The 19,134-nt window shown below is 51.8% G+C and overlaps 1 protein-coding gene across 1 annotated transcript in view; it reads left to right on the top strand.

The window, feature by feature from the left end:
* Nucleotides 1-19,134, top strand: part of GPC3 (glypican 3) — a 117,629-nt gene that overhangs the window by 35,698 nt on the left and 62,797 nt on the right. The window contains exon 3 of the mRNA XM_062584711.1: nucleotides 16,884-17,578. Within this exon, the coding sequence (XP_062440695.1) occupies nucleotides 16,884-17,578 (695 nt within the window). The remainder of the gene's footprint in view (nucleotides 1-16,883; nucleotides 17,579-19,134) is intronic.

Raw genomic sequence — 19,134 nt, 5'->3', positions numbered from 1 at the left:
GAAAGTATGGCGGCATTGCGCGCGTGCCGCTACCCCGTCCATCTCGCGAGCCTCCACGCGTTTCGGCAGCCGGCTGCTTGTCGGGCGTCGGCGTCGGCCCCGCTCCGCGGGACCAGGGTCGTTCTTCGCAACGTTTTAGATCCGCTTTCTTCTCGGCCCAATGACGGATGTTAGCGTCGTCCCCCGAAAGCGGGCCGGGGGGGGGGGGGGGGGGTTGTGTAGCGCGGAGAGCGGGTGAGGGGGCACCGGCGATCAGATGTGGATTCTGGGGACTTGCTGGAAGAAGCCTTCTAAAGGACAAGGTGGATTTTTGGCCTGGATCGTGCTTTCTGTGGCTTTAATGCAGTAGACTTGGGTAGATAATCGTCCCGCAAACCCATCTGTTTGGGATTTAGAGGAAATAAAGGAAAAGCAGGGAGACTGCTTGCTCTGTCTGTAGTATAGCTTTAGAGCACACAGTGGGGACGGTTTTAGTCCATCAGTTGCAAAAATGGTCTTCATAAGTAGATACCACTTTTCTCCACAGTATCTGCTTCACTTTTCATGCCTGTGCCTGCATTAAGAATTATGCTATTAAAATAACTGTCGGCGTGTAAGCCGAATGGTGTGTGATACAGGATGGCAGAAAAGGCTGTTTATGCCTCCTCCTGCAAGCAGGAGACGCAGAGGAGATCAGTCCCCTCTCCGGAGGCGGAGGTGCGTGGGCTCGCTCGCTGCGGGGCACGTGCTTGTTAATTTGCTGAGCATTTTGGGTCAGCTGGGATTACAAACTAGAAATGAATAAACTTTACTTAAAAGCTCTGGCATCGTTCCTGCTTGAAGAGCAGGAAACGGTTATCAATTGCAAAAATTATTAAAGAAAAATAGAAGAAAGCCGCCAGTGAGAGCAGTAGCTGTGTAACGGTGCCTGGCTCGCTGCTTGCCCCCAGCTCCGCTCGGCCCGCCTGTGCTCTTGGGCGGCCTTGGGGCTGCTCCCCCGTGGCGCCCGGCCGCTCTTGTCCTCCTAGAGGCTGCCGGGACGGAGCAGAGCTGTAGGACGGAGTCCGGCGGGGACGGGCGCCACGTCCCCGCGGCGGGGCCGTGCTGCTGGTGTGCTCTGAGCTCCCCTTTGCAGCCAAGAGCGTATTAAAGACATCTGTGTGCTGGACTGCTGGGCCACCACGGGGAGCAGAAGACATTCCTGCCAAGGAGAGTCCCCAGCCGTTGTTTTAGCAGCCTACCAGCCCTGGGCATTTTTCGGTGTGTAAGCGATAAGCTTGCCCAGGTACAGACAGAAGCCTTGGACTAGCTTTGCAAAGTTTCTTCCCTCTTCTGCTTTAAAACTTTGGCCAGGACACATCCCCAGCCAGGGATAATGTCAGCCCTCAGACTGAGGAAGGCTCCTGCCCTGGTGTTCCCTCTTGCAAGGCTGCAAAACGCTTATTTTTAGATGCATTAGCGCTGCAGCTGCCATCCTGGAGTGTTCCGCTCACGAGCCCGTTCAGAAATTCCTGCAGCGACGCGGTCGAAGCAAACGGAACGAACTGTTCCTCAGACTGTGGCCGCACGGGAGCGGGACCTTTTTCCCCTCTCTTTTTTTGCCAGAGCAAGGGAAATCCCTAGCCCTTTCCCCTGCCACGGTAGAGCCTTCTGCTTTGCTTTCGAACTGAGGCCTTGGAGGAGAAATGCAGAGACAGCAGAGGACCGTCCGTGGCACGAACGCGGCGGCCGCGGATGCCCTGCCACTGGCGTGGCTGCCGGGCAGGGAGCTCAGCTCTGCTGGGGAGGGGAGTGAGGATGCGTCTGAGACCCGGCTCTGCCCCCCGCGGGCTCTTCGCTGCCGGTTTGCACTTTGTGGCATCGTTTTGCAGCCTTCTACACTTTGTTTTTTTTTTTTTTTTTTTTGGTCGTTATCAGGCAGTCAGGATCCTTGCAAAACACACTGAATTGTTTCGGTGCTGTTTTATTAGTTAATAAGTCGTTTTATCTGTAACGCTTTGGCTTTGGAGTGCTTGGGGAAAAAAGGAAGAATCCAGAAATCGTATCAAAGCTTTTCGTAAAGTGTCAACCCCTCTTGCGCTTCACGTCCCTAGGGAATTAGCTGCCCCGCGGGCTCTGTGAGCGCATGCTCACGTGAGTGCACGCTCCATGGGCGGCGCATGAGGCTCCCTGCTTCCCCTTGCTCACCCCTCTCCGGCTCGCGTCGCAGTTGTGGGTTTGTGACCCCACCGCCCGCAAAGTGGTAGTGGTTTGGATCCGCTTTGGGCAACAATTCGGAGTTTTCCGCGCAGGGCTGCGGGATTCGTGTCCCGGTACCAAGCTGGCTGCTTTTTTGGGCGGCAGCGTTTTGCCCTCAGCTGGCAAAATGCATGTTTGACCACCGTTTTGCATGTTATAAATGTGCTGTTACCTCCTTTTCTCTGAAGATGGGCAAATTCTGGACAAATCTGTTAAAATAAAGGCCTCTAGCATGTCACTAGGAACTTGTGCGTGGCTTTGGGACCTCCGTGTCCAGACAGATCCAGGCTGCAGCTCCTAAACGTGCCGGGCTGCGATGCCTTTTTGTGCTAGGATGTTGCTCGCTGGTGCTCAGGATCTGGGATGCTTCAGGTGGCTCCGTCCGTGGCTGGCGGGTCCCTGTGTCCTTGGCACATATGGGACATCTCCATTGCTGTGCTCGCAGGATACGTTTTGCCATTTTCCTGGGAAAACTTATACTGAAGATCAACTTCTTGTTTTTTGTGAGGGGGAAAATTTCATCATCTCCTTCATTTCTGTTGTTGCCGTGCAGATGAGAAGTGATCAGGAACTTTTTAATGTTAGAATGACTTTCAAAAACAGTATTTCTAAATGTCAGTTTAACATGCTCTGGGAAAAAAAGAGATTCAAGGACTCTACGAGCATCGCCTTGCATCTGCTGCTCCAAGGACTTCCAGGATTCTCTGAGGCAAACGCAGAGGGGAGATTTGAGTTCATTTATTTTTTTAAAAAATCTTTCTTTTAAAAGCTAAGTTTTATTTTTCTCGTGCCAGCCCTCACTAAACATGCAGATCAAACCTGTCTGAGATGACAGATTAAAAAATGAAATCCTCATGAATGAGAAATATAACTTACTTTTCTCCATCATAAAAAATGCAAACCCATTTAAAAAGTGCACGGTAAAAAAAAAGAAAAGGCTAAATAGTGGTGAGGTAGGTGTTAATAAATATTTATACTAAAGAAAAAATGTCTCGACAGAAATAGAAATTCGCTCGTGCTTTTAGGCAATTAAAAAAAAAAATCCCTGTTTGTTTCTGAGTGCAAGTAGCATCCTTCAGCGGAGGATGGACCGTAACGAGCCTGAAGTGACCGGGAAGGTTAGAAGCAGCCAAAGCCCATCTGGCCTTGCCCAGCGCTGGTGTGGACCCGCGGCCAGAGGCTCGTCCTCTGCTCCACCACCGGCCAGTGCTGCGCGAACGCTCAGAGCGCTTAAAGGACTTCGCATCAGTTAGAGAGGGGCAATTTAGTTTTACAGGAATAATCAACCAGAGTTGTTTGACCTCCTTCCCACTTCCCTTTTGCAAATGTATTTTCTTGTTAAACGTGTGCATGTGCCTATGCACCTGGGTTAAACGGTGCTTTTACATCAGCTGCCGTAAATGCATTTTCAAAAGGCATGGGGAGAACATACGCATCAAGGTCTTATAAATTAATAATTATCTGAGTGCTTTGCCCTTTTCTGCTTCCAGAAGAGAAGGGAGGAGGGGGAAAACTAAAGGAAAAAGAAAGAAAGAAAGAAAAGAAAAAGAGAGGAAGAGAGAGACAAAAAGGAGCAACTTAATCTCCTGCACTTGATTTCAGAGATGACTTCAGGGACTGTTGTTTCTGCTGCAGTTTGCAGCCAGTTTGTACTTTCTCATCCATTTCACTGTCACGTTGCCCGTCCTCGAGCCACCATGTGAATTTTCATTTCCAAATGTGTTTGGATTTGTAATTCGTGTGGTGCAAATAGATTAATCAGGGGCCACGCAGAACTTGTAATTATCAAAACTTGGAGCACAGGAGAGGTATAAATCCAGACGGCGCTGCTTTGCAGCAGCCAGTGAAGGACGGGAATTTCAGCCGTCGAAACGCGGTCGGTTTAGCCTGGGAAGTTTCTCTTACCATGTATCATAGGGGTGTTAATGAGGAAAAGCCCTCTCATAACTTCTCGTCAAGCATCCACTGAATTTGTGAGATGTTGGCGCTGCCAGAATAATTAGGAGTTTCTGTTGTTAACGAGCCGGACGTTAGGGAGAGCCGTCACCTCCGCGCGGCCGATGGGCTGAGGCCGCCGGCCACCGGCCGCGGGTGCGTGCCTTGGGAGAGACGAGCACCCAACTGGTGGGGTTCCTCTGGCTGCCGGGCAGCACGTGTGGGTCCGTGGGTGCCGTGGGGCCAGCAGGGAGTTGGGGGTCATCCTAAAGATGGGGCAGTGAGAAGATGGGGAGAAGGGCTGGTCTTGCACGGTCCTCCTTGGTCGTGCTCGGATGGTGCTGAGATGGGCACCTGGATCAAAAGCTAGGAGAAGTACAAAGCAGGACACGAGGCAACCTTGTAAGCCTCTTGTAATCTTAAACCCGTGTGATAATGTTCCCGTCGGCTTTAATGTTACATATCCCTGTGTATGTTCCTCAGTAATTGAAAGGGATATCGGGCAAATTTGATCTGTCTGGCTTTGACTTATGCTGTCCTTATCTTGGCCTTCGTGTCATTAAGAAAAAAATTGGTATTGATCTTAGACTATACCACTACATCGTGCTGCAATTTTTCTTCCTTGCTAGTAGAATATAAATCGATAAAAAGCAGCTGCTTGAGACGCAAGCCAGATACGGTGCTGTCATTTATATATTGTAAATCCAATGATAGCTGATCAAATCAGTGCTTCTGCTGTTCCAAACCTGACATGATTGAATTGTCAATAAAAAAGATTTTACAGTAAGGGAAGGAGAGCAGGCAGTGTAAATGCCTGGAAGCCTCACTAAGCTTGATACAAAATGAACCAATAAGCTAGGCTATTACTACATAATTTTGACAACCAAAATATTTGGATACTTGTGTTCTTACTTGGAACTGGAGCTATCTGTATATGGGAGGAAGGGCTGCCTTTACAGCTTGTTTGAAAAATAATTATTCCGAGACTGTGACACATAGATGGCTTTCTTCTGAAATAAGCATAGTTTATATATTGGTAATGACTAATAGAAATTATATAAACTTGTTTGAACTAAAGATTTGCAGTTTCAGTGCACAAGGAGAAAGGTTATCAGTGTTTCTGTTTGCGCAGAAACAAATGGTGCAGGAACGAGAGTGATTTAAAAGACTGAAGTGTAAGAAGAGGCTGGTCCTAGTCTCATATGGAGCCTCTCTGAACATCAAATCAGAACCTGGTACAAGTGTTTTCCTGGACTGCAAAAAAGGATCAGCTTATGACAAGTAGGGGTGTGGACCTGTTCTTGGAAATTAGGCTGAAAAATGCTGCAGCTGGTGGAGGGAGGGTGGTGCTGAGCTGCTCATCACCGGCGGATGGGCTTTGCTGCTGTGGCTCGCCTGGGCTGTGTGGCTCTCTGCTGCCGAAGAGCTTGCTGGAGCCCCGTCTCTGCCCCGCTGGAGGGAGGATCAGGCAGGCAAGTGAGGCTGGCGAGTGCTCCTCTCCGGTGTGACCCGTCGGCAGCGAGCCGGCAGGGAAGAGAGGCTGGGAAGTGCGCTGCGAACGCCGGGAAATGTGTGTGCCTGAGCTTTAGAGTTACCCACCGGTGAGGTGTCTGGAGCTCCTGGGCTCGGTCACGTGCAGTGTTTTTGTTCTGACTGTTTTGTGAAACGATGAGGTCAAGTGAGGCTTTGAGATGATCCTGCAATGTCTTGGCTTGATCCTGAAGGTATTTAGGTGCATGGGTTGCCTGTGGGAAAGAGTCTGCATCCTGCAGCTCCCACAAGGAGTTATTTTAGATTTCTTCATCCTCTCTTTGAATATATTTTCCAAAATAATTAAATATTGCCAGCAGCAGAATGGGAGCTGTCTTTGCTGTACAGACAACCCTGGAAAAATGTTTTGTGGTGCCAAAGGCTTCCTGCAGAACACTGCTTAGCTGTGTTGGACAAATCCTGGTGCTATGTGCCCTGAAAATACCATCTCTTTGCAAAGCTCTTGAGAGCTTTTAGTCAACTGTGAGATGCATCAAGTGGGCAGGAAAGTTGAGAGGGGCTGAGCACAGGCCAGCAGGAGGCTGAGGACAGCTGTGTGTGCCTGCAATGCCAGCTACATGGTGCAGCTCCTCTGAAATGTCTTCCCTCTGCCAGGGCAGTTTGGTTGAGCTGAAGCAGCAGAGGGAAAATACTCCCCATGTGCTTGAGTTTTTTCCCAGCTCCTGGTGCATCATGCTGCTGGTGGGCAATCAGGCACACGGAGTCGCTTCTCTGTATGCAAGGTGTCACCACAACCCTTAACTTTGGTTTCTGCTCCCCTTCTTTCCTCCTGAGCTGTTGCTCTTGGTCCTTGCTGGTGGCTTTCTAAGCTCGCTTGTGACTGACCATGCTCTTAATCTCCTTATTGTGTTGCAGCAGTTTAGCTAAATCCTAAATCCATGAGATGTTCTCAGATTGCTGTACAAGAGTCCAGAGGAGGTGCTTGTGCTCAGTCCAGCCTAATTCTCCCTGCAGATGAGGATGTAGCACTTCAGGTGTGCGCTGGGCTGGAGGGAGATGTATGGAGCACCCGTTTACCCGTTTTGCTACCAAATAGTCCACTTTCGCGGCGGAGAGAGGGGCTCGGAGAAGGGGGCAGACGAGTGTTCTCACTACTTGCTTTGCTCGGCACTTGTTGAAACCGTGCTCGAATTTTCAAGCTTCCAGTTACCCCAGTAAAAAGTGCCGCATCTGGTAGGAATCATTCGTGGCTTTGGACTGTTTGCAGCTGCCTCTCGCGCTTGCACGCCGCTTGTTAGCTCCGCGGCACGGCTTGCGCGTCGGCCTGGGAAACGGGCAGGAGCAGAACCCCTGCGTTTCCAAACTGGTCGGTTCAGCAAGCTAAAGGGCAAAGGCGAGGACTCCCCCAAACTGGACTAGAGCTGTCCTGACGCCCTGGAAAAAGCGCTGAGGCTTTTGTGGCCCTTCCTCGTCCGCTTGAGCTCGCGAGCCGTTGTGAAGTTTTTCTTCAGTGGGGAGGTAGAGGTTAGGGTGAAACCTGAGCGTCTTCAAATGAAACATGAATTTGCAAAATGTTTTGCTGTCTCACTTGAGTGGAAGCATGTGGTTTTCAGCTCCCATAACCTCCGGGCATTACAAAAATCATGATTAAAGCCCTAAGAACAATAAGACCGGCATTAAAATCGGCAAGTTTGGAAAATGATACATCGTGAGGTTTTACTTAATTTGCTTTCTTGTCCTGCAGCACTACAGGTCACATTTTCAAGCTTTTTCCCACAGCGTTGAGGGCTAAATTGTTTTGATTTTTAATTGTAAACTGAGGTCTTTATGTAATCCTCTGCCCAAAGCTGGGACTTAAGGAAAATAACAGATTCTGCAAGACCCGAGAGAGTAATTCCAGCGGTTGGCAATAGATGAGACTTCTGTCAAAGGTGAAACTTTTCTACAAGCATCACTTGCTGGAGTGGGAATACCCTGGCTTGAACGCTGGCCGTATTTACAAAATTAAATGATGTGGTACGAAAACATTCTTATATATATAAACCCCCTTTAATATATATCTCTATTTGCATTTCTACAGCAAAAAAATGTAGTTTATTTGCTGTATGTACAAATCAGACAATAATTAGATGGTAGTTTAGGATGGGAAATCGGAAACAGCAGTCACTCTGGGCAGCAGAAATGTAGACGGCAGTTCTAGCTTTTTATTTTATTACACTTATTTATTTCTTTTCAGTGGCACTCTCTTTACCTACTTGTTTAATTTATTCACGTGCAATTAAAAAACCAGTGCAGACTTCATGGAGACTACTTATAAAATGCAGAGGCTTAGTAGGGTATTAGAGGGATTCATCTGGGTGCCTGCAGCACAGAGGATCTTTGATTTGGTTTGTGTCTAAGTAATCTTTGTTTAACTGATAGCTGCGAACTTTGTTTAACTGATAACATATGTTGTGCTCTTACTGGTCTTGACCTTTTCCAGTTAAACTGGCTTAAAATGAGAGTGTTTATGGGGAGGCTCCGCAGCCCTGGCGTCCCGGGGCTCTCTGTCTGGGCCGGGGTTTGGTGTCCGGAGGAGTTAGCGCAGAGCTGCCTGTTTGCAGACTTTAATGACTCTTGCTCCAGACTGCTTTTAACAAACTCACCCCATAGCCACTCCGGCAGGAACTGCTTTTTCCGTAGCCATTTCTGTTTTCTTTCAGTGTGGTTTTATTGCAGTTTAGAATTTTGGGGCATATAAAATACCATTGAATTGGCAACAGAAAAGGGAGGGAGTTCAGCAGCACAAACCCTGGCTGAACAGCAGCAAAATAGGCTGGGGAATGCAAGGAAAAAAAGCAAAAGAAAAGAGAAAAGGGGAAAAAAAATGCTTTGTGTCCTGGCGTTGTCGCTTTCCTCAAGGAAAGCGAAGATCCATGTCTGGGTTGACCTGCTTTTTCCAACACCCATTTCCCCAGTGTTGCCCCGGCTCGGGAGAAGGCTCTGGGGGGCGGTTGGGGAGGTCCTTGGGATTTTTGCATGAAAAGCGGAAAACTTTCAAGAAAGGCGAGGACTCATGTAGAGAGATGCTCTTGTCTTCAAATAGGAAGACAAATCTTGATATAAAAACGGGAAACGGCGTTTGCCCTCAGCGCCGGGGCGGCTGCTCCGGGTGGGGGAAGAGGGCGTTTTGCCTGGTGCGCAGGCTTCTTTCCCTGCTTTGCCGATAGGAAGCCGTTCAAAGTCGGTGGCTGGGGTGAAAGTGAAGTGCCGCTCTGCACGGCGGTGACGCGGAGGAGCGATCAGCCGGGCGCCGCAGCGCTTCCCTGGATGCTCTGGGAAGCAGAGGCGAAGAGGCCGCGTCCCTTGCGAAGGCTCGTCGGGTCTGCGGCAGAGGAAGGAGCTGAACCTGAAGGTCTTCTAAATCCCAGGCTAGTGCTGTATCCGTTGGGCTCGCTCTTTCTGTGCAGTTGCCTGCCTCGGAGCTGCTCTACGGCTTCGGTTTGAGCCGTGCGTGGGGTGACCTGGCTGCCTAAGGCTGCAGCCTGCGGCCGCCCCGTCCCTAAAGGACGGATCTGGCCAGGCCACCTGCAAGGAGGACGCTCTCCACGCGCGTGGTGAGAACCGCGCGGTTTCTCAACGGCGGTCACGGCCATATAGACTCTGGCTTCTTCCTCATAATTTGAACATGAGCTCCTTCCTCCCTAATTTTCGTCAACTCTAAGGATGTAAAAATCAAGTGTTGCTGCCTAAAGCAAATGAACGGTGCGTACACTGTGGAAGCCTCCCAAATATGTAGATGCCTCCACGGGAAATGGAGACCCTGGAAGGATTTGGAAGGGAAGAGAAGCAATGCAAAGGTTTAGAAAAAGATGTTGCTTTCTTTTTAGTTTAACACAGCATCTCTCCAGGACAGCATTCAAGTTCAATGCTGTTAAATATCTGCTTGCCTGAGCTGGGGCCTTTTCAGACAGGCCGTGGTGGCGTATGTCTTTGAAGTGACCCTCGTGAGCTCGTGCCCTCCCTGTCCAGCAATAAACTAATTCCCAGGACTAATGGTAAAATTCTGCAAGGCGTGAATTTCCAACTCAAATAGATTTGCGGTAAGTTAATAGGTTGCAAGAGATACGCTGAAAAACCTATTTGTGGTAGCATCATTTTAACATACACAGTAATTTAAAGAAAAATTGTCAGGTGATTTACTGTCCTCTCTGACCTGTGGTTTTTCATGCCTACAAAAGCTCCAATAATAAACATAACATTTTCAATAAGGAAACACACGCTGCGAAAGCGCTCAGGAGGATGAAGATGCCTCCGAATGGTAACTTTCCGTCAGGAAAATGGTTCAGTCGTTGTGGGGAAACTCACGGGGAGCAGACAACACGGAGGGGGCCGGGGCGCGGGACGGCACCCGTCTCCCCGCCGGCCGCGGCTCGTGGCGGCGGGTGCTGCTGGACGCTGAGCGTGTCGCCGCCTCCGTCCAGCAGCATAGTCCGTGCTGGTTGGCACGCGCGGGTTTTGAGATATGCGGCCTTGATTTTGGCAGGAGGATGCTGAAAGTATCCCGGGAGAAAGCCTTTGCTTTTTCCAAGCTTTTTTTTTTTTTTTTTTTTTTTTTTTTTTTTTTTGTCCTTGCTCCTTTTGTTAGCATTATTTATATATCAAAGGCTATATTGATCTGGAGAGTAGGCATTAAACCCCGTCTGAGCAGCGGTTGCTCTATTACAGAGAAAACTAGCTGCCGTATAACTTTAGGTAAACGCATCGATTGGTGCTGTCCGCGTTGCTCCTCAGCAGCGAGGAGCAGCTCCCGCCGCGGTCGCGCCCCGCGGCAGCGGGGGGACGGTGGTGCACCGTTTCCCCCTCGGCACCGCGGCTGCGAGGCAGCTCGTGAAGCCGCCTGCCCTCTGCTCGAAGCCTGGTTCGTCGGTCGGCTCTGAGAAGCGACGCTGCTTCCGTGATGTCTTCGTAACCCGCGCGCGTCGGAGCCTGCAATTAGCACGATGCTGCCGGGGGGGGGGGGGTTGATGCCCGCTGGTTTCCATGGCGCTCTCCTCCTTTTTGGAAACGTCTCCTTGTGTTCGTAAAAATGCAGCGAGAAAGCGCGTGGTAGCTGCGCGGCTGCCCGGGCCGGGGGGCCGCCGTTGCCCGCCGCCCCCGGCTCCTCCTGCCCTTCCCGCGCTGCCGGCGCTGGGGAGGAGCCGGTCGGCCCCCAGGTCCGTCCGCCGCTCGCGCTGGCCTCGCTCCTTGCACTTTTAGCTTTATCCTTCTTAAATTTTCCAGCGCCTCTTAAGCGTTCGCGCATCTGTCCTCGTGCAGGGCAGAGCGTTGCTTGATGCTTGCAAAAAAACAAATTAGACCCTCGCTGCGTAACCCGTATTTAGACAGCCCAAAGCACCGCAGCCCCGTGTTCGAGCGTGGAGCCCCTGGAAAGACCTGCTGCGAAGCGAGCCGTTCCTGGGGGGGCTTTCCTCCCAGCCTTTTCCCCTTTTTCCCTTTCTTTCTTTCTTTTTTTTTCCTTTTTTGTTGGAAAGTTTGAGAAGTTTTGCTCGACGTTCCGGTGAGGAAACGGAGGGATGGGAGTGCGTGTTGCTACTGGCCTCCTGCAGATCTTGGAAGGCGATTTTCTGCTTCGCCCCACGGACTCCCTAGGGAACGGGCGCGAGTCAAATTTAGCCAAGTTCGTGCGCGCGCGTGGGGGCTATAAAGAGTAACCGGGGAACGGCAGCGTGACTAATCGCCTCGCAGGCAGACGGGTACCTGTGATATAATAGGAACGCGCTTTCGAGGCGTTGCGAGGGGGTGTAGCGAGATGTCGGCGTACAGTATTTTTATTAGAAACTGTGGGGAGCGTGTTTCGAAATGCCAGGGCGCTGGAGGAGCGGAGCGGTTAAAAATGAACGGCTCCGGAGCGCGCCGCGGTGATGGGCACGGATAATTAGGAGGAGACGCGCTGCGACGTGATGATCCGCTTCGGTTAGTGGCGCGGCGCCGGCGTCGGAAACCTTTTGCCCCGGTGCTGGCTGCGCCCGTGCGAGAGGGGAGGGATGGAAGGAGCCCCTCTGAGTCAAGAGGTCTTCTCTTAGCTGTCGAGCAAACGTGGAAAACGTGAACTCGGATAGCTCGAAAGCGGGGAGGCAGAACAGCTGAACGGTTGTTTTCATTGCTCCTGCTTTAAAGCTCATCTCATAAGCTTGGGAGCTCGAGTCCGTAATTCTTATAGTGACAGTAAGGTGTTTCTGGAGCTCCAAACCCAAACGCGCTCAGAGAAACGAATCTTGCAAGAGCAGCAGTGGCCCCATCTGATGGGTTTTGTACTGCCGCAGACACGAGTAATTATGCCGCCTAGAAGAGGCATCGTTTTGCTTTCGTCTCCAGATAATCTTTTTAAAATCTTGCTGTGTAGTGTAAATTGTACAGGAGCAAATCTGGTGTCTGCTCTTATTACCGCCGGGGGAAACGCTCTTGGATTTTTGTTCCCTCTCTGCTCAATATATTACAACCCTTTTCCAAGTTTGTAAATAAATATTACCTGCTGTTTGAAAAATGACTTGCAGCTCACCCCGCCGCCAGAGCCTGCGGCAGCCAGGCCGTCGTTGCAGGCAGGTGTTCCTCTCCCAGCGAGCTCTTCCGAGTGTCTTTCGGGAATAGTGTCTTCCGCAGCGAGCCTCAAGTTGTCTGATTCTTTGGCGATATTAAAGGAGAATTTCCTTCTGCAGACCTCGCTCCCGCGTGGATGTCTGCGGCTGCTCTCTCCAGCAGTACCACGGCAATTCCCGTGTCAGGAAATATTTTGGCCAACTGGTGAAAGCAAAACTTTTGGCATTTCCTTGAGGAATATTTGAATTCCCATCGTTGAGTGTTGTGCTTTTGCGGCTGAGCATTTATTTAGGTGCATGTGGCTTTGCAAGGGTTCAGCGACCCCGGGCCTGGAGGGGAGGCAGCGACTGGAGGTTAATTCACCGAGGAGTTTCCCACCACCGTGCCGGGCAGCCTGTGGTTTTGCCTGCAGATGGGAGCGATTCCCACGGGCTTGGGGGATTTGGTGCCTGGCTCCCTCCAGACGTGACTTGTCCCTCGAGGAGTCAAGGGAGAGGGTTTTGCATTGTGTGGAGAGGGAGCCCTTGGGAAGGGGTCTTGGGAGCGAGCCCGGGGGTGCGCCGGGGAGCCGTCGCCCGCAGCCCCGGAGCCTGCAGGAGGAGCTGCAGCCCGGAAAGCCGCTTCCCTCGCCGCCTCGAGGCTGCCGCGTCCCCGGGTGAGGCTTAAACCCGTGGTTTATGGGCGAGGTGACGAGGTGTATTCGCACCTAAAAGGTTCAACGTGTATTTCTGTATTCAGAGATGATGAGGAGATGCAGAAACGGTCCCACGTGCCGGGCTGCGTGCAGCATTGCAGCCTGCAGCCAGGGCGCTTCCAAGCAGCAGCGTCCCGGGAAAGATGCTGGCATCGAGCCGAACTCCCCTCTCTGCAGATCACACAGTGCCCGTGTTTCAGGGATCCGTGCCGACCCCCAGGGCGGTTTTTGCTGCACAGAAGTCGGTTTCTAGTTTGCTGTGCAGTTGGGATAGGGGGTGAGACCTCGCCGTCTGCCAGCAGGCCCTGCGGGAGGTGGCACTGATGCTGTTACGGTGTGGTGGCGATACGAGGGCGACGCTGCAGCCTTGGCTGTGATTACTTGCCTGGCTGTCTCCCAAAATATAAAACTGGGCCGTGTCTTTCCTAGCTCTTGCAGTGGGATAACAAAGATGCTGTGGTTCCTCCACTGTAAAGGCTTATCTTCCTGTGGTGAAGATAAGGCTTTAAATGCAGGGAGACAGCTGTGCAGTTTTCAGGACGGCAGTACGTGTCTGCAGAGGAGCGGACGGGAGCTGGGAGCCGGCTCCGGCGGTGCCCGCGCTGCTCCGCTGCGGCTTGGAGACGCCCTCATGCTTTCCCGGTTCATGCATCCAGGCGTGAATGCGCCGCGGTAAAATCAGAGCCATAAACGCTGTTTTAACTCTGTGATAGCCGTGTGCTGGGGGGTGCCCGGTCGCCCGATCCCGTGCTCTCGCAGCGGTTTGTTTCCCCGCGCGGTGCGGGCGGGCTGCTAGCGCAGCAGGTTTTGCCGTGCAGCACCCGCGGCTTCGGCAGAGGGACTTCCGCGGGCTTGCGGCGGGCTGCGCGCGGGGCAGGGCGGCTGTCCGTGCGGGCAGCCTGCGCGCGCGGGGAGGTAACAGGCAGCCCAGGTCCGGGCAGCAGCCCCCTCCGCAAACGCCTGGCGTTGCCCGTGAGCGCGCTGCGCCCGCCGAGCTGGGACCCCGGGGCTGCGTCAGCGGATCCGGGCTCTCGCCGCCGTGCGGCCCGTGGGAACGCCGTGCGGGAACGGCAGGCTGGGATCGCTCGCGCTGGCTCCTCGCGAGCCAGGTTACCGCGGGACGTAATCTCTTAAATAAAGCTGTCGAGTGCTGGGCTTTGCTGGCCGCCCCAGACTGCAGGCTCCGGCAGGTTCATCCCGAGCCCCGCTGGCCCCAGCATCGGTTAGGGTTAGGGTACTGCGTTCAGGGAGGCTTTTGCGCTTGGAAAGTGACTTATTCCTTCCTTCCTCACCAGGAGAACCGTGCAGCAGTTCCTCTTCAGATGCTGCACGGAGAGCCCTGCTGCAAAACCGGCACTTACTGGACACTTACGTGTCCTTAATGAGCCCCGATAAACTGCCCTTGATGGACACAGTGAGGACGTGCAGGTCCAGCGTGCCGAGCACGATGCTCTGCAGCAGGCACTGCTCTACCCCGCGTGAATTATTATATCCCTTTACATCCCTTACTTCTCCTGGACACGGCGATGCTCCTCCTGTTTGTCCTGCGCACGTGGAGCTTCGTGGTGCTGCGTGCCGTTGAGTTGTCCCCAGGTTTGCCGCCGTGCCGGTGGAAATGCCTTTGGAGTACAATTTGTGTGTCTCGGCGCTTGCAGATGAAACGTGCTCGGGAGCTCTCCGGGCAGGACTGCCTTTCTGCCGGCGGCAGCACGGGGACTGACCCGCGAGAGATTCCTCCTCTTCGAAGTGCTCGGGAGCTGGCCACGGGCGCCTTGCTGGGCGGTAATATTTTGGCCGACAGTCCCGTGTGGGGAATATTTCAGAATGAGCAAGTACTAGGGGAGTTGAGCCTAAGATATTTTGGATCTGGGAGACCTTTTTTTTTTTTTTTCTTCCTAACCAAGTTTTATTATTGTTTATTGCATCTATTACTGTGGCAGCTGGAGGCTCCGTATGCTTTTTGAGTCCATGTTGCACTCTCTATTAGATATATGCAAAGGCTTGAAGGAGCACAAAATAGGTGCTCTTTGCCAGTTGTTACGATAAAAATTATGCGCGTGTCGTGACCTTTAAAGCAGTGGGACTGTGCGCGCGTGCTCTTCTGATACGCCACAGTTCCCGATCGCTTTCTGAAGCGGTCCTCGCTGTAGGAGGTCTGCATAGGAGCCTGGAATATTTTCTAATCAGTGAAGAGTCTCGCACCTCTGATGGTAACTTGCAAAGCACCGAGGAGCGAGAAGAGGGAAGAGGGATGACTTTTTCTGAGGGAACTAACAGAGAAGAGGTTAAAGGCGAGTGGTGAGGCACAGCATGAAAATCCTGGCACCGTCTGCAGTTGCTGTCAAAGACGCTCGCCCAAAAGGGGCTTTGTGCTCTTTGTGGAGGCAAAAGCTATTCTAGTGCTCCTGAGGACAGAGGAGAAGAAGTTTCGTAATCCCTGTGCCCTATTTAAAGAAACTTTTAAAAAAAATATTCTTTAAAACTTTTTACAGTGATGCAACCAGCATTTGCTCCTATTCCACAGCAGGTGCAGAGGTGTCAGGTGTGCACGGCCCGTCGGGTGCGCCTGCACGACGTGCACCCAGGGAGAGGCGGTTCGGGGCCCTGGGGGCACCGCGGGAGGCTGCGCGGGGAGAGCAGCGAGGCCTGGCGTCGCGTGTGATGGCGTGAGCCCCCGCGGAGAGGCGGCAGGCCGTGCTCAGCTGCATGCCACGCTTAACAAATGGGAAAAAAATAACACGGCTTTAAAAATTAAACGTTCCTTTTAATTATTGAACGTGAATAATTTTCATGCAAATCGAGCCTGGATTTGTGCTTCCAGAGCGACACAGTTGAGAGCCGTTACATTGCAGGGTGTCAGTGACCTGGGAACTGAGAGGTTGTTAATTATTTTTAGCATTTTTACGACTAGGACCCTGGAGGACGAGACGCAGACTGGTAGAGACGCTTGGCTGAAGAGGAAAACCCTAGTACCCGTTTGCACGGGCAACCTCTCCTTCTAATGCCTCAACTTGCATGCTGGGGCCGGAGGAGGGAGGGTGTAGGTGTGCATGTATATATGTGAGCATGGATGTTCTGGATGCCACCTCACTGGAAGGGCTGTAATTAAGAGAATAACTGGAGCTGGCCTGTTGCCCAAGGCTCTGGTGCTTGCCGTGACGGTGGCATGTGCAGGACGTCCTTTGAGAGAGGAGAAGGGGGGAAAATGCCACCTACCTATTCTTGGCAAATTGGTGGTTTCGGTGCAAATTTTGCTGCTGAGCTTCACTGGGTGGTTTGGCACTGCTGAATTTGTATTAGTGATCCCGGCAGAGCAGCTGCAGGTGGACGCCACCGTTGCTTTATCCCATGGAGCAGCTTGTGTCCGGGGTGGAGAAGACGTTGGATCTGCAGGTGATGCGAAACTGGTGCATTCGGGAAAGCTACAGAGCTTCGGAGTGATTTTGAACGTCTTTAAAGGTGCTTAGTGAATAGTGGGTGCTGAGGATTGAGTTCAAAAATCCTCTGTGATTAAGCTCCTACAAATATTTTCCTTTTCACAACAGAATGGCAGCATTTACAGTTTCCTGATTTTAAACACTGTACAGTTTGGTGTCAGACATTAGTCTTAACTGAAGTCTCGAATAGAATTCCTGTTAAATTTGAATCAATATGAGGGAAGGAAGGAAAAATTCTAGGCGGGCAGTCTAGCCCTTTTCTTGAATCAATATTTTCTTTAAAAGCTGAAATGTTAACTAGATCATAGTTTTCGAAAAGTAGCCCGTGTTTGAAGAATCTCTGCGCTCCCCTGCAAATTCCCTGCTCCGATCTGTTCTGCAGCAAATGCAGCTGCCGGCAGGCGTTTGACCCGCCGTGGGCAGGATGGGAGCAGCCTTTGCGACAGTAATGCAGTATGATGTTTTATCTTCCCGGTTTCTGAGCTCGTTGTCTCTTTAATAACTTCTTTTTTCGTTGTTCTGTTTTGCAGAAGCCTTTGAAATTGTAGTACGGCATGCAAGAAACTTCACCAACGCCATGTTTAGGAACCACTTCCAGAGCCTGGGGCCCAGAGCTCTTAAGTTTGTTGGAGAACTTTTTACTGATGTCTCGCTGTACATATTGGGCTCGGACATCAGCGTTAATGACATGATAAATGAATTTTTTGACAGTTTATTCCCCTTGGTCTACTCTCACTTGATCAATCCCGGCTCCCCTGATCCCTCCGTAGAAATGACTGAATGCCTGCGGGCAGCCAGGAGAGACCTCAGGGTCTTTGGTAACTACCCTAAGATGATGATGACGCAGGTGTCCAAGTCGCTGCAGGCCACGCGGGTCTTCCTGCAGGCGCTCAACCTCGGGATCGAAGTGATCAACACCACCGATCACTTGAAGTTCAGCAAGGACTGCGGACGAGCGCTGCTGAAAATGTGGTACTGTTCGCACTGCCAGGGGCTGCTCCTGGCCAAGCCGTGCGCCGGCTACTGCGGCGCCGTGATGCACGGCTGCCTGGCAGGCGTCGTGGAGATCGACAGCCACTGGCGGGAATACATCCGCTCCCTGGAGGGGCTGGCCAAAGGCATGCGCGGCATCTACGACATGGAGCACGTCCTCCTCAACCTCTTCTCCCTGGTGCGGGACGCGGTGGTGCACGTGCAGAAGAACGAAGGAAAGCTCTCGACAACCGTGAGTGGCTGCGCGGGTTCCCGCGCTCCTTGCTGCGACGGGGCTCGGCTGTGCTCCTCCGCTACCCGGCAGCGGGTCCAACAAACCCCAAGTTCTCCAGTTTCCAGCTCCCTACCCCCAATTTTCCTACTTCTAAAGCTTCTGGTAGCATGTCAAAATGGTGTTTGGGGGGACGGGTCTTGTAGTTGGGGGTGTGTGACAGGAAGCCAACGTGTCCGAGCTATCTGGTGGTCCTAGGGTGCAGCTCCTGCTTTGGACAGCTCTGAAAGGACAGTCCTGCTCTCCAGGTGTTCCCGTGCTGCCTTGGTGCTCCAGGAATGACACTGATGGACAGAAAAATGTTTGCTAGCTCTGATGTTTGGTGTGGTAATAAATTTTCCACGGGCATTTACAGCAGTGTGGGGCTGGACACGCATGGCCCAGGTGGTTGCTACCAGCTGTGCCACGCTGAGCATTGTTGGAGATGGACGGAGGTCCTTAGGAGACCAGTCTGGTCCAAAGATCACAGACTGGGGTGGAGGAGAGGACTATTTCTTCCTTCTTTAGCATCAGCAAAATGCACCTCGAAATAAATAGGTGCAAGAGGAGGTGTACGCTGTCCGGCATCCCCCGCTTTCTAGTTTACTCCAGGAGGTGTCTGCTTTTCCCTGTTGTGTAATTCCAATTTTGCGTTGCACTTAATCCCAGGGGTGAGGCTACTTCTTATTTATTAGGAGCAACTTGACTTTTAAATTACGTTGTGTGAATTTCTACTCCTCCCAAGAAATGGAGGCTTTCATGTTGAGAAGGATACCGTTGCTTTTTTCCGAACGCCGGGGGCAAATGGTGTGCGGTCACGTAACGCTTGCTTTGAGGAAGGGATTTTTTCCGGGGCATGATCGAGCCGCTCAGCGTGGCAGGGTAGAGGTTGGAGGGGGGAAGAGGGGAACGGCGGCGGCCGCCTGAAGCCAGCGGCGATTAAAATCTGCCGCAGCGCTAGCTGCGTTGCCGTGCAAGAGGACAAGCCTTCTTCCACCGGCACAGCACTAAAAAAGTGGCTTTTCTTGAAGGTGCCCACGTATGCAGTAAAGGAATGTAGCTCTCTTTAATATTACGAAGCCTTAAGGCCTTGATTCGGCCCCTAAGAACATGTTTGCGGGAGGGCGAGTGGATGGAGCGCCGCAAAAGTCAACACAAGCTGCTGCAGCAGAGCCATAATTTGCTCATCCTTTGCCAAACCGGAACGTAAGTTGATGTCCTTTAAATTAAAAAGTCCTCGAGCATCGCAAAACCGTTTGGTGCTTTCCTGCTTGATAGAGCTGTTTGAATTCATTAGTGCCATGTGTAGTTAGGCGCTTATTTAAATGTAACCCGTCTCAATTATTTAATCCTTGAGTGATTCTTGCATTTGCTCTAGAGACGTTTTTTGAGTTACAGGAGCGTGGAGGAAAAAATCCAAGCCGAGCAAACCAATTGTCTGGCAATCGTCACCGAAAGAGAGCGGCCGCTGGGTTGTTTAAGGTTTATTCTTAAAAATGCTGCGGTTGCTCAGCTAAGACTTTCATGTCAAGCCGGAG

Source organism: Rhea pennata, chromosome 11 (assembly GCF_028389875.1).
Source record: "Rhea pennata isolate bPtePen1 chromosome 11, bPtePen1.pri, whole genome shotgun sequence".
Taxonomy (NCBI): Eukaryota; Metazoa; Chordata; class Aves; order Rheiformes; family Rheidae; genus Rhea; species Rhea pennata.
Note: the sequence above shows the minus strand (reverse complement) of the source record. Positions and strands in the feature narration are given on the sequence as shown.